The 14,955-nt window shown below is 40.6% G+C and overlaps 1 protein-coding gene across 1 annotated transcript in view; it reads left to right on the plus strand.

Annotated features, from left to right (window-relative positions):
- ELP3 (elongator acetyltransferase complex subunit 3) overlaps positions 1-14,955 on the plus strand; it is a 104,161-nt gene that overhangs the window by 68,017 nt on the left and 21,189 nt on the right. The window contains exon 13 of the mRNA XM_070947157.1: positions 4,198-4,425. Coding sequence (XP_070803258.1) covers positions 4,198-4,425 — 228 coding nt within the window. The remainder of the gene's footprint in view (positions 1-4,197; positions 4,426-14,955) is intronic.

Raw genomic sequence — 14,955 nt, forward strand, 5'->3', positions numbered from 1 at the left:
GCAAATAAAATTAGCATAAGTCAAATAAACATGTTACCAAACATCTCAGCCAATTTAGGCTCAGAAAATTATTTTCCAGTTCAAAAAGCATGTTTATCCATAATTGGGTCTGTGATAGAAAACATTCTATTAACATTTTGTTAACATTCCAGAAAGCTGTGAAAACACTGCTTTTACAGAGAGCCCTCCAGGGCAAACAATGCTATTTAATTGGAGGAAAGTGCTTGGGGGTGGAGTGGGGGGTCCTGATTTATTCTGGCTATATGATGTTGCTTTGCGGTATGTTTTTATGAGATGAAAGCTGCCTAGAATCTTTCAATGAGACAGCACACAAATAGATGTTGAAATTATAAAATATGCCACAGTTTAATCAGCTGTGGATGACAATTACAATATCTTTTGTTTCTAGTTACTTAGAACAGGAGCATAATAATTCACCATGGAACTTTAGTTCCTGGAGTTAGTTTAAATAAATAAAATAAATAAATAACTTTATTGTCATTGTACATGTATACACAGTATACCCATACAATGAAATTCACTTAACACCTAAAGATCAGGTCCAACACACATAACAATCCCCAAACACACTCCCACCCACCACAATTCTCCACCCCTAAACCACCCAAACATCCACACAACAGACCAGTTTAGAAGTAGACAACAAAGTATCTACTTTGTTTCAAAAACAAAGAGAAGATGAATCCAGATTAGATGCTATAGCTATGGAAGATGATCTTTCTGAATGGAGGGGTTCATTTTGTTCTGACCGAGGAGGCTCAGGTGGCAGCAGAATCCTGAAATGAATCTTAATAGCTTCGGCTAATAAACTGGTTGCAGGGGAAGAGAGCCAATTTGCACTAGTGGCAGGTTAAAATTTCAAGGTGCTTGTGATGAAACTGCCTTTGAAGAAGACTTGCAGAACTGAATACCACCAATTGAATATTGGTGGTATAAGCCAGTGGTCCCCAACCTTTTTATCGCCGCGGACCAATCAGCCTTTGATAATTTTACCGTGGCCCGCTGAGCGCGCGCAGGGGTGGGAGCTTTGTGCCACACGTGCGTACCTGCGCGGGGCTCTCTTCCCTGGAGCCTTTGCGCACGGCCCAGGAGCTTTTGCGCATGGCCCAGGAGCTTTTGCGCACGGCCCAGGAGCTTTTGCGCACGGCCCAGGAGCCTTTGCGCTGCAGCGTTCATGTCCCCCGGCCGCTGCGCGGCCCGGTGCCAGGTACTCCACGGCCCGGCACCGGTCCACGGACCGGGGGTTGGGGACCACTGGTATAAGCTATCCAGCTTTATGACAGATGGACAGCTGAACTAGTTGCCAGTATTTTGGCGGCTACTTTAAACTGCAAGTTTTTATTTATTTATTTATTTAATTTTATTTATTGATATTTCAACCTTGGAAGAAGGTTAAAGTCAAGGATAAACAACTCAAATTGCATATTGCCCCCAGAACTGTCTGTCCTGCTGCTGCAATTTGGTTACAAATCTCCCCAAAAATGCAGCTGGTACAAAATGTTACTGGGAAAGCTTCATTGGCATACAAAATACCTGCATTAAATCAGTTGATTACAAAGAGGTGTCTGGAACCTTTGCAAAGTGCTGGTGGTTAGCATTAAATTCCTACATAGCATAACATCTGGATTCATTACACAACTCCTTTTCAGAATTAAATCTGCCTCTCCAGTCTAGTAATCTATACAAAGCGTTTGAGAGTTCCTCTTCCATGTGAGAAATACAGGGTATAGATCAGGGGTGTCGAACTCATGTTGTCACGTCGTCACGTGATGTAGTACGACTTTTTTCCCCTTTGCTAAACCAGGGGTGGGTGTGGGCATGGCCAGCACGTGACGCATCTGGCCCCGGGCCATGAGTTTGATACCACTGGTATACAGTAGATGAATCTTCTCTGTGGTATCCCTGCTTTTTGAAGCTTCCCCTGGAAGTATGCATGATCCCAACTCTACTTGCATTGTGAAAGCAAATTAAAACAATTCTACTGTGCTCTTAGCTCAAGTTGATTGGGAGATTCTATCATAGGACATTATAGCAAATGGATTACGTTAATTAAAAGCAGCAGGGTTATTTTCCATTAGATGTTGATGGGAAATAAAATTGAAATCTTTAAGCCCTAGATTATACTTAAAACATTAAACTTGAGAAAGCCATAGCATATGAGAGCTGTGATGGCAGTGGTTAGTCTGCAGTATTGCAGGCTAACTCTATTGACTGCCAGCAGTTCAATCCTGAGGGGCTCAAGGTTGCCTCAACTTTCCAAGGTAGCTAAAATGAGGATCTAGATAGTTGTGGGCAATATGCTGACTCTGTAAATGGCTTAGAGAGGGCTATAAAGCACTGTGAAGCAGTATATAAGTCCTATTGCTATTCCCAACGCTCAAGAAAATCCTCAGTTTATATGAAATAATCCCAAGTACATCACATCATCTTCTGTATCAAGATTTATGCAGCATGGCCAGATATATAATCAGATTATGAGAAGCAACAAGAAGATTTTATAATAGACTTTATCTCCATAAGCAGAAGCAAGATTGAGTCTAGAATTCAACGTCCAGTATCAATAGATGTTCAGGAATTTGAGCAACAAAAGCAGGAACAAGGTGAAGAAATCTGGGCAGTCTCAGCAAGCACAGATACATAGAAGAACAAGCTATCATTGACATTGTGTTTGACTTCTCTCAAGCAGAGGCTTATATAATGGAAGCTCCTGTCCTCTGCCCAGATAGTATCCCAGCTGATCAGAACTGGATCAGAAAGAGAGCTCCTTGAAGGGTCTCTAATGAGAAGTCAAGAGAGGATCTTTGGAAGATGGGACAAGGCAGGGGTTCTTACTAACGCAAAACAAAACTCCAAAGGAAATACTGTAGGCCTTCTTCAAGTGTTTCCTCTAGAGCAGCAACTGAACTAACCCAACAACCAATCAACAAAACCCTCCAGAAACTCCACAGTATTAGAAGCATGGCTTCAATTCCAGATTTGGGCTGGCCTGCATGTAGAAGGGCCCACAGTCTTCCTATTCTAGTGACTAGACCAGTGATGGCTAACGTTTTTGTCGTTGCGTGTCAAAAGTGCACCCATAATGCAATGTGTGTGCGCCCCCACCCCCTGTACTTGCATGTGTGTTCCCCCTTCTCCCCGCGCATGCATGCAGGCCCCCCGTGCTCCCCCCGCCCCATTTTGGGCCCAGTAGGCCTCCCTTGCAGCCTCCTGGGACCAAAAATGGGCCGCGCGGGGGGGTGCGGCAACCCCCCCCATACAGCCTGTTTTTGGTCCCAGGAGGCTGCAGGGGGGCCTGCTATGGCAAAAATAGGCCTTGGGGGGGCTTGCTGCACCCCCCCCCGCTTCCCCCACCCCTGCACATGAATGCGTGACCCGCCCCCGCTGCCTGTGCATGAACGGCAGAGACCCAAAAATCAGCTGGCTGGCAGGAGGCACACACGCATGCGGGGTGGAGCTGAGCTGGCCAACGGCTCGCTTGCCATAGGTTCGCCATCACAGGACTAGACTATTTGTATTTATATTGCTTGCAATGCCAGAAGTTGTTCAAACTCTATCTTTTTTTTTTTTACTTCTGGAGTGCTACCCTGTTTCCCCCGAAATAAGATATCCCCTGATAATAAGCTCAATCGGGCTTTTGAGTGCATGGCAATAAGGCCAAGTGCTTATTTCAGGGTTCAAAAAAATATAAGACAGGGTCTTATTTTCGGGGAAACATGGTAAGAGCCTAAGAAGAGACTTTGATTAGAGAAGCATCCTATCTTTTGTAACATGTTGTTCCCTCAGTGGCCAACTATAAGCAAAAAATGCATACGTTGTGGCTAAGCACGATGCTTCTTCATATATTCTCAGCAGAAGGGGTTGAGAGGCCGCAAATGCTGAGGTCTCTTCTAAGAAGTGTTCATGGGATTTTCCACAAAAGATGTTTTCATTTAACATTTTAACTCCTGTGGAAAGACAATAATCACACTTTTGGACTCTTATCTAGGCTGTTAAAAATCAATCTATTGTGACCTACACATTGAGAAACAATTTCATGCTATTTTTCTCCTGCACAAAGAATTACCTGCATCACCATGAAATTGGCTTTGGCCCCTTTTGAATGCTGCACAATTTTTATGGTGACAACTGTCTAATATCATTTATCAACCTTTTGGCTCTTCTTTCTCTTTTGATCAGGTTGAACTGGTCCGGAGAGACTATGTGGCCAATGGTGGTTGGGAGACCTTTCTTTCTTATGAAGATCCTGAGCAGGACATCTTGATTGGACTTCTACGTTTGCGGAAATGTTCGGAGGACACATTCAGATCTGAGCTGAAGGGTGGTGTCTCCATTGTCCGGGAACTCCATGTCTATGGGAGTGTGGTTCCTGTTAGCAGCCGAGATCCCTCTAAATTCCAGCATCAGGTAACTGCAGCTTATTAAAGTGAATGGTGGCAGCAACATATAGAATTTCTGTCTTTGATGCATTTTGATTTTTGAGCTTTTGAATGGGGTATCATTTTATAATAAATATAAAAGTAAGTAAAATCTCCTTTGAGTCAAGCTAAACTCCAGATGATCTTCACTTGATTAGGTAATTTTCTTGGCAGTAAGATGGATGAAGCTTGTCACTGCATTCATCTAGGGCAGGAGTGTCAAACACAAGGCCCGTGGGCCGGATCCAGCCCGCGATGTCGGATCTGGCCCACAAGTCTGTCCTGGAAAAAGTAAGGGGCCAGCCTGCATCACTTCAGCCTGGAAAATGTAAGAGGCTGGCCTACGTCGCTTCGGCCTGGTCTACCCATGTCGCTTCGGCCGAGTCTACCCGCATTTCTTCAGCCCAGTTTACCCGATGCGAAGAGGAAATATCAGGCCAGTGTGGCTTTGGCCCGGTCTACCCAGTGTGAAGAGGAAACATCAGCCCAGTATGGCTTCAGCCCGGTCTACCCAGTGCGAAGAGGAAACATGATAGCAGTTTGGGAAATGACATCAAGATGGCTATATCCACCCAGTCGGCCACACATGCCCGCCCCCCCCCCCCCCCCGCTCCCCCTGAAGTCAACCACAGCCCTGAAGTGGCCCTCAATGAAATTGAGTTTGACACCACTGATCTAGGGGTACTTTTTCAAATTCCTAATCTAGCTAATTGGTATTTCCTGGCAGTTTTATATCAAAATAGAAATGAAGAGTACTTCTGTATAGGTTTTGAAATCAGCCAAGATTAGCTACATACTAGCACCTAATTAGGTCTTTTTAACAGTAGCATTATTTGCATTCCAATCAAGAAAATGCATGTTATTTCAATAATGCTTGCATTCCTGCAGCCCGTATCTCTTCAGTGTTGCTTTCTGTGTCTACTCTCATGCTAGTCTCTACTGCTCCACTTTCTTTTGAATGACTGTATGAACGTCCTTGTACAGTGCATACAGGTGAAATGCTAGAGATTAGTAGCAAAGTGTAGACAAATAGTGGCTCCTGGAGAAAAAATTTAAAAAAAACACATGAAGAAAACATTTTCCTTTTTTAATTTTGTCAAGTGTTATGGTGGAAGAATCAGAAATTAGATATAAAAATATTTCATAAATCTTTAAAATATATATAAGTATTAAGATTTTTTTTCCCTTGGGCTGAGAAAAATGCCTTTTATATCAGGGTTGTAAACAGGCTACATAATGTAAATGTTGCTCAGTAACAGTTTCCTCATTGTTTGAACCATGATTCCTGTATATTCTGTTCAGTGTTTCCAATCCTACCACTTTCAATTTGATATCCATATTTGGACCTTTTTTAAAAAAATTTGATTTATATGCCACCCTTCTCCGGAGACTCAGGGCGGCTTACAATGCATTAAGCAATAGAGGGCCTTAATAGAGTCATCTTATAAAGGAGATGGAATGAATGAATGAATGAATGAATGAATGAATGAATGAATGAATGAATGAATGAATGAATGTTTGTCATACCCTTGTACAATAACTTCAGAATTATAGTACATGGGCCTCTGTAGCAGTAATACTTGCTCTCTCTAATATTGTTATATTAGCAGTTTTGCTTTTACAGAAGTCAGAAAGCTGTTCTTTATAGGCATATTTTACAGTAAATCCTAGTGAACTTTATTTATTTATTAAAATTTTATGTCTCAAAAAAAAAAAAAAACCTCAGTTATCTTTGATGCCAGTGGCCAACCAACTCCTTGTTGGAGACTTTGGGTAAAATTACTACTAATTATTAATAACAATAGAATTAATTGTTGGAGCACCTGATTGATATGGGTCATTTTTTCTTATGGATCTATTCTATTGCTTTCTAATTTGATATTTTCCATGTGTCTTCAACTACAACTGCCATAATTTTCTTCCATAAGTGAGGCAAGACTAGATTATATACATATTCGTTTGTGGGTATGTGTGTGCGTGCATCTTTGAGTCAGTATTTACTCCCTTGACAAGTCCCTGCAGTTTTTTTGGCAATATTTTGGAAGTGGTTTGCCATTCCTTTCGTCCTAGGGCTGAGAGAGAGTGACTAGCTCAAGGTTTTGTGGCTTTGTGCCTAAGACAGAAGTAGAACTCACGGTCTTCCATTTTCCAGAATGGTGCCTTAACCACTACACCAAATTGGCTCTCTTTTTCTATCATTTGGCTTCATTAAGGTGAGTCCTTACCCTATCTATTTCTGGATTGATACCAGGCCCAACCCAAGAAGGACATAGAACAATCCTGCTAAGGCTCAGTTCTTCATTTGCTTATACCATATAGACAGAATCGTACCATACTAACCTAAAATACTCTAATCCTAATGGATATCCCCTGGGAGATTCTAAAGAGTGGCTATTCTTAATCTCTTTCTCTGATCCAGCTCAGGGCTGTGATATCTCTTTTCTCATTCCCTCTTATTGGAAGGTACTCCCTCCTTCATGAGAAGCTGCCCTTTCATTGTAGTCCGTCACACTCTCCCCCCCCCCCCTTCCTTTTCATAGACACATTCCATCTGTAGATAGACTTCATAGAGATAATCTTCTCTACTTACATGTTTTGTTCTTGCACTAAACTTAGTGTATTGGCAAGGGCATTTCTAGCTTAAATTTCTCAGTGACTCTCTGGTTTTCTGAGCAGTGGAAAGTTCTTTTTGCATACTGGTTTATTCAACCCTAGGAGAGCCTCCACTTACAGTCTGGCTATGTTGATAAGACCCAGATGGCCTCACGTCAAGCCCAGATACGATAACATCCTTGGAATAAGTTCTTGCCTTACAAGCCATGGTGGCACAGTGGTTAGAATGCAGTATTGCAGGCTAATTCTGCTGACTGCCAGCAGTTCGATTCTCACGGGCTGAAGGTTGACTCAGCCATCCATCTTTCCGAGCTTAGTAAAATGAGGACCCAGATTGTTGGGAACAATATGCTGGCTCTGTAAACTGCTTAGAGAGGGCTGTAAAATACTGTGAAGTGGTATATAAGTCTAAGTGGTATTGCTATTGCCTTACCATAATAAATGTGTGTTTTCACAATGTGTTTATAGTGCATTTCCTTTCCTTTACCTCAATTCTCTGCCATGTGGGCTATGCACCTGCTTCCCATCATTGCTTTTTTCTCTCTCAATAAATGGAATACAGTTAAGTAAATATTAAATTAAGTGTCTCTTGGATGTGATCATTAGTTTGCCACCTTTGAGCTTTTAGCCCAGAATAGAGAAATTATCAACATGCACTTTATATACCGAATGTTTTCAGTTCAAGTCATTGCGATTTAAAAGGAGGTGTTTTGAAGCATTCTTTTTTTTGGCTATATGTGCATTAGAATGTGACTTCTGTTTGATGGTAATAACCCTGGGCAATGAGGCAGCAGCAATAGAGAACTAGGGGAAAGGAGCAGAAAATGAATTCTTACTTCACGAAAGTGAAATTTCAAAAGCTAGGAGTAAAAAAAGTGGTTGACGCACGTGGAAGACAAAAGGGAGAGAAATCAATTGAATAAAGCTAGTACTAATAAAGGGAAATAGATTGGAAGCCAGGTCCTGAGTGGATGACGCACGAAGATGGACTGGAGGAATGTAGCTGCGGTACTCCAGAAACGGCACTATTTTGCTTCCTCTTTCCCTCCCACGCTTGACATTCCTAGAGCACAATAGAATACTTCATAGCGCATAGGTCATGTAAAGCTGTATTAATTTATGGATAATCTTCTTGGGAAAAAAGGACTGGATTCTTTCCTCTAACTCTTTTCTCTACCTTGGCCTATTCTTGCTGGTACAACTAAGCAACAGAAAAATATATTGGGCAGAATTGTTTCAACCGCACTGTTCTTCCTAGGCTGCCATGACCAGCTGTTTTGACTCTACTGCCAAGTCAACACCCATTTATAAAGTTGACATAACTGTCTGCTATCTCATTTTACATTAATCAAAATCTTAATGTGAAATCAACAAATCTATACCAGTATCAAAATGACCAGACTCTGCCCTTCTCTCACCCCTAAACTGTCTGTCTGTCTGTAAGCTCAGCTGAGCCATCATGTGCTCCACAGTTGTTGAGAAAGTCCATTCCTACACAATTAGACATTTTCAGATATGTGTCTGCCCATTGTTGGAGCTGGTTTAATTTGAATAAAATCCCTTTGTGAGCCAAACAGTGTTTTGCTCTCTTCTTTAAAATTAGTAAATAATGCAGGTAATACTCTGATATATCCTGATTTAGGCATGTGGGAAATCAAGCTGTCTTCGTAGGAGCGTTTCCAAGCATTTCTTAAAATGGAGGACAAAATCAGAAGATGTAATTCTCTCATTCTAGCTACCCCATATTCCACCAGATGCTACTTTAAGGAGATGTAGCATCCTCAGTCCTCTGCATAGCTTAATACACCCATATGAAAGACATAAATCTCCCACCAAAGATTCTAGCCCAGTATAGTTGTCTTTTCTCTTACTTGATAGCAATAGCACTTAGGCTTATATACTGCTTCACAGAGCTTTACAGCTCTCTCTAAGCAGTTTACAGTGTCAGAATATGGCCCCCAACAATCTGGGTCCTCATTTTACTGATCTCGGAAGGAGAGAAGGCTGAATCAATCTTGAGTCTCGTGAGATTTGAACTGCCAAATTGCAGGCAGGCAGCAGAAGTAGCCTGCAGTACTGCATTCTAACCACTGCGCCACCAAGGCTCATGATAAAGGGAAATAACAATGATTAGGGAGATGTAGGTTTAAATCCACCTCACCCATGAAAGCTTATTTGAATTGGGCGAAGTTCAATCTGTTGCACAAGGCTTTAGACCAGGGGTCCCCAACCCCCGGTCCATGGACCAGCACCACTTCACGGCATGCCAGAAACCAATCCGCACAAACAAGCAAAGCCCCATCCGCGGGATGCAGGCAGCTCATGAAACCATTCCCCCTCCAGTCCATGGAAAAGCCTCTCTCCACAGAACCAGTCCCTGGTACCCAAAAGGGACTGGTTCTGGGGGCCACTGCTTTAGACCAAAAGGGAAAAAAATGAAGGATGGAATACTGCATATGGGTAGTCCATGATTTATCCCCACAATTGGGACCAGAATTTCTTTTGCTAAGCAAAATTGTTAAGTGAGTCATGTCCAGTTTTACAACCTTTTGACTATTGTTAAGCAAATCACATGGTTGTTAAGAGAAGCTTGCAGATGGTGATTATATGACTCTGGGATGCTGCAATCATCATAAATACATGCCAGTTGTCAAGCGCCCAAATTTGGATCATGTGAACATGAGGATGCTACATCGATAGTCGTAAGTAAGAGGACTGGTTGTAAGTCATTTTTTCAGAGCTGTTGTAACTTTGAACAGGCATTAAACAGATGGTTGTAAATTGAGGGCTACCCAGGGGTGAAATGCTCCCGGTTCGTACCGGTTCACAAGAACTGGTAGTAAAAATTTGTATGGAGAACCGGTAATAATACTGGCTGGCTATGCCCCTGAACCGGCCAGTGGCCAAAGAGGTTGCAGAAAAAATGCTTTTGGCAATCCCAGCTGAGTTGTCTGATCGTCAGAGGCTTCTAAAAGCATTTTTTTCTGCAACCTCATAAGGTTGTAGAAAAAATGCTTTTAAAAGTTAAAAAAAAAAAGTTGGACACGCCCACCCTGTCACATTACCCCACCACCACGAAGCCACGCCCACAGAACCGGTAGTAACAAATTTTACATTTCACCCCTGGGGCTATCTGTACATCTTCTTGACTTGTAAGAAAGAAAGATAGGAACAAACGTAAGTAATTTTACCTGTCCCTCATTCTTTTCATCTTAAAGCATGTTAACCTATGCAGTTTTACCCAGAAATAGAGTCTTTCATGACCATCGATGTTCCCCTGTCATGATTTCTCATTTAATTGACATGGTTGTCATGGTGAAATAGTTTTATTTTTTGAGCCAGAGCCACATTGTATGTTCATAAACATGACATTATGATTGTAACTATATTGCCTTTTAAAATGCTTCCTTATCTGATAAATCAGTTGCAGAAAATAATTGGCCCTATTTATAACAGGTACATTTACGAGCTAAAATGTTCTTCTACAATGCTTTTCAGATGCAATTCCTTTTATTTTTAAGTTGGACTGCCCATCTTAAACTTGAAGATAAAATCACACAAATCATTTCCTTAGACCATTTCAGATCCTTCCTGAGCTGAAGCTATTTGTGCTTGGCTAGATAGCACAGAATAACACAACAATACTTAGGAAAATGAAATGGTGATTGTGTTAATATTGCTAATTGAGAAATGCCAGTTTTGTGTGCATTAATTGTTTTGAGTGGAGCTTGGCTTGTTTGTCTTATACAAAGTGAATTGTGTGACTGACAGTTGTATCGTAGGTAAAATTATGAATGAAACAGATGAAGCCCCAGTTATGTAGATTTGACATTACAGGATCCTGTAACAATGGTATCAGCGTACACAGAGGATGCCATTAGTTGAAAATTGCTTTTCTTACACCGGTTTTTTCTTCTGCATCTTTCTGAGATGGTCTGTATAGTGTGTTATCATTTGGGATTGGACAATTGTCTGTAAGAAAGTACAGGCCAACCATTAAGATCTGTGAGTGGAAAGGCTTTAGTTCCAAGCTGAGTTGGATCTCATATGTTTGAATTGGTTTTAGTTGAGAGCTAGATGGGACAAGTGATGTTCTGTCATTTTCTTTTCTAAATCTCTCCTGTCGTGGGTTATTCTAGCGTACCAGCCTGGACTTGCTGATCAGAATTTTTTTTTTCCAGTTCATTGGCTGGATATGGCAGTTTGAGAAATATCCACTGTAAATTGCTATGAATCTCTTCTTCATGGGTGGGCAAATAACAGCCCACAACACACGCACAGAAGATCGTACTGCCAAAATTAAGTGGTAAAATATCCAAAGATGGAATTGGTTTGATTCCCAGAAGTTTCCTGTTCTTACTTAAAATGAAAAACTTGAAACAACTGCCCAAAGGCCACAAAAAACTACAACCGCTGCTCCTTCAAGTGATGTTCCAATATCCCCAGAGGATTTGTAAAAAGGTTAGATCATGATAACTGGACCAAAGTTGATTAAATTGAGATGTTTCGTTACTCATCCAAGTAACGACTTCAGTCAAATGAAAATTTTAGTTAGGCATAGAGTCTATATTTACATATCCCCAAAGGACCTCTCGTGCGCCTTCAGTAGATAAAGGCAGTGATTCCCAGCCTGGGGAAACTGTTTTCTTCTGCTCCTTCTGATAATAGTTGAATAGTTACTGCTCTATCCTAGGAATCTGGTGATACATTTTGTAGCATTGTGGGCAAACGTATCTAGGTATGTATAATAGATAATAGGGTTTCAGTAGTGTACTGTATATAGCATGTTTCCACATTAGGCAGTTTCACAGTTCTGTCCTGAAATTTAATTAATTACAAGCTTCTAGCCTAATCTAGGCAAAACTAACTTTATACGTATATACTATTCAGTTTTGGGGTAAGCAACTCTATTCACAATGTAGCAACTTTCTCCCATTCATACTTTCTCAGTGAGTTACTAAAGTGCCAAAATCTGGTCACTTCATACTCCACACAGCACAAAGCCACACTGCATTTCCCAAGTTTTGCTCATTGTCACTCTTTCAGATAGATTTTTCTCAAACATTTTCTCAGAAAACATAGCAAGCCATGTCTCTATGGTTTTGCATTCAATGCTATTATCTTTAGAGTCAAGGTATTCTTCCAGTTGCCATACATAGTTGTAATCTTCACAATCATATAGTTATAGCACTTAGACTTATACAGCACTTCATAGTATTTTATAGCACTCTCTGAGCGGTTTTCAGATGTCAGCATGTTGCCCCCAAAAATCTGGGTCCTCATTTTACCAACCTTGGAAGGATAGAAGGCTGAGTCAACATTGAGCCGGTCAGAATCGAACTCCTGGCATTCAGCAGAGTTAGCCTGCAATACTACATTTTAACCAATGCGCTGTTGTAGCTTATATTAAATAAGTTGCACAGCCACTCCATGACCAAACCATATCCATATTTTTATATTTTTATAATTAGCCCATCTACACTTGCAGGCTTACTATTTTTAAGTATTTTCATTGCCTTTATCTTCATAAATGATTTAGATGAGGGAATAGAAGGGGAATGCATCAAATTTGCAGATGATACTAAGCTGGCAGGAATAGCTAACATCCCAGAAGATAAGCTCAGGATCCAAAAAGATCTTGACAGACTTGCACAACGGGCCCTATCCAACAACATGAAATTTAATGTGGAGAAAAGCAAGGTTTTACACCTGGGCAGGAAAAACCAAAGGTACAAGTACAGATTAGGTGAAACCTGGCTCAAAAACAGTAACTGTGAGAGGGACCTTGGGCTCCAGGTGGACGATCACTTGAATATGAACCAGCACTGTGCGGTAGCAGCCAAAAAAGCTGATACAATCCTTGGTTGTATAAACAGAGGCATAGAATCAAAATCACAGGAAGTGTTAGTACCGCTTTATAAAGCCTTAGTAAGACCTCACCTGGAATACTGTATCCAGTTTTGGTCACCACATTACAAAAAAGTTGTTGAGACAACTTTGGAAAACGTGCAGAGAAGAGCAACTAACAACAATTAAGGGCCTGGAGATTCAATCAAATGATGAACAGTTGCTGGATTTGGGGTTGGCTAGTCTAGAGAAAAGAAGGACTAGGGGGGACATGATAGCAGTACTCCAATATTTGAGAGGCTGCCACAAAGAGGAGGGGGTCAATTTAATTTCCAAAGCACCAAAGGGCAGGACAAGAAACAATGGATGGAAACTAATCAAGGAGAGAAACAACGTGGAATTAATAAGAAACTTCCTAACAGCGAAGACAATTAACCAGTGGAACAGCTTGCCTTCAGAAGTTGTGGGTGCTTCATCATTGGAGGTTTTTAAGAAGAGACTGCACCAGGGGTGAAATGCTCCTGGTTCGGACTGGATCACCTGATCCAGTAGTGATGGCGGCGAGTGGTTCGGAGAACCGGTAGCAAAAATCCCTGAACCCACCCACCCACTCCCGTGCCCAGCTGAGCCGCGCAATCATCAGAGGCTTTTTGTTTTATTTTTAAAAGCATTTTTTCTACAACCTCTTTGGCTGAAAAAATGCTTTTAAAAGTAAAAAAAAAAAAAGCCTCTGATGATCCTGCGGCTCAGCTGGGATCGTCAGAGGTTTTTAAAAGCATTTTTTTACAACCTCTTCAGCCAAAGAGATTGTAGAAAAAATGGTTTTAAAAGTTAAAAAAAAAAAAGTTGGCCATGCCCACCCAGTCACATTACACCCCCCCACACCAGGCCACGCCCACACGGTTGTTATTACCAGTTCACCCACACGGTGAACCGGTAGTAACAACACCACTGGACTGCACAGCCACTTGTCTGAAATGGTATAGGATCTCCTGCTTGAGCATGCCTCCAAGAATAGAGCCTTCCAGCTCTATTCTGATTGAAAATTTATTCTTCACCTCTATTTCTTGGACACTAACACAATATTCACTTCAGTTCTATGTTTCAACATATTTATTTTATTTCCATATAGATCCCTAAAATATTCCATCATCATTCTCTTATTTCATCTTCCTTCCACATCATTTGATTTCTATTATTTTTAATTCCTTTCACTATGCTGGAAGCTCATTGTTTAGCCCCCTTCACCTAAATTATTATTTCTATTAAAACCACTCTGCCTTTTCTCTGCTTCTTAATCTTGTTTCTTGTTCTTTCACTATATTCCTTGAAACTATATTTTATCCTCTATTGACATGCAATATCTTTCATTCTCATTTTTTTTGCATTAATATTCCCTTACAGTAATTGCATTTCCAGAACCTTTTTTATTTCTGCACACCAACAGAGATCTTTGTTCATATTTCTCCAGATACCTGTGTGACATTCTATAAAATAATTCCTTTTACTCTGTTCCAAGCAGCTACCATACCCTCTTTCTACATTTTATCAGGAAATTTTTAAAAAATATAGTCTAATACTTTTTATAGGATTAATATTTTCTTTTTCTGCATGCGTTCTACTTTCACTCATGGTTTTCACATCTGTCTTTTCCTTCCACATCTATTTTCCCAGATATATTTCTGACTTTACCAAAAAAAAAAAAAAAAAAGGTCTGTCCCATATCCAGAATATCTCATTACCAATGTAGCTTTCACAGATGTTTTGTCTTTCATTATAAATAAGCATATCAATAATCTTTTCTATTTATTTATTTTCCATTTGCAGAAATGAATAGTTATGTGCAAATGATATATTTGAAATAATATCGTACTTTAAGCAACCACCAAACCATCTCATTTTGGCTCATTTTTGGCTCAATTTGTTTTTATATTGTTTCCACCCATCCATTCATTTCATCTAACAGAATAATGCTTACTTTAGGATTGCATTCATTTACAATGTTGTCTACTTTTTCCCCCCAAACCCATCCTTGGTTCTTCCATTATCCTATTATTCA

Source organism: Pituophis catenifer, unplaced genomic scaffold, assembly GCF_029215685.1.
Source record: "Pituophis catenifer annectens isolate HBS135680 unplaced genomic scaffold, rPitCat1.0.hap2 SCAF_1, whole genome shotgun sequence".
In the NCBI taxonomy this organism is placed as follows: domain Eukaryota; kingdom Metazoa; phylum Chordata; class Lepidosauria; order Squamata; family Colubridae; genus Pituophis; species Pituophis catenifer.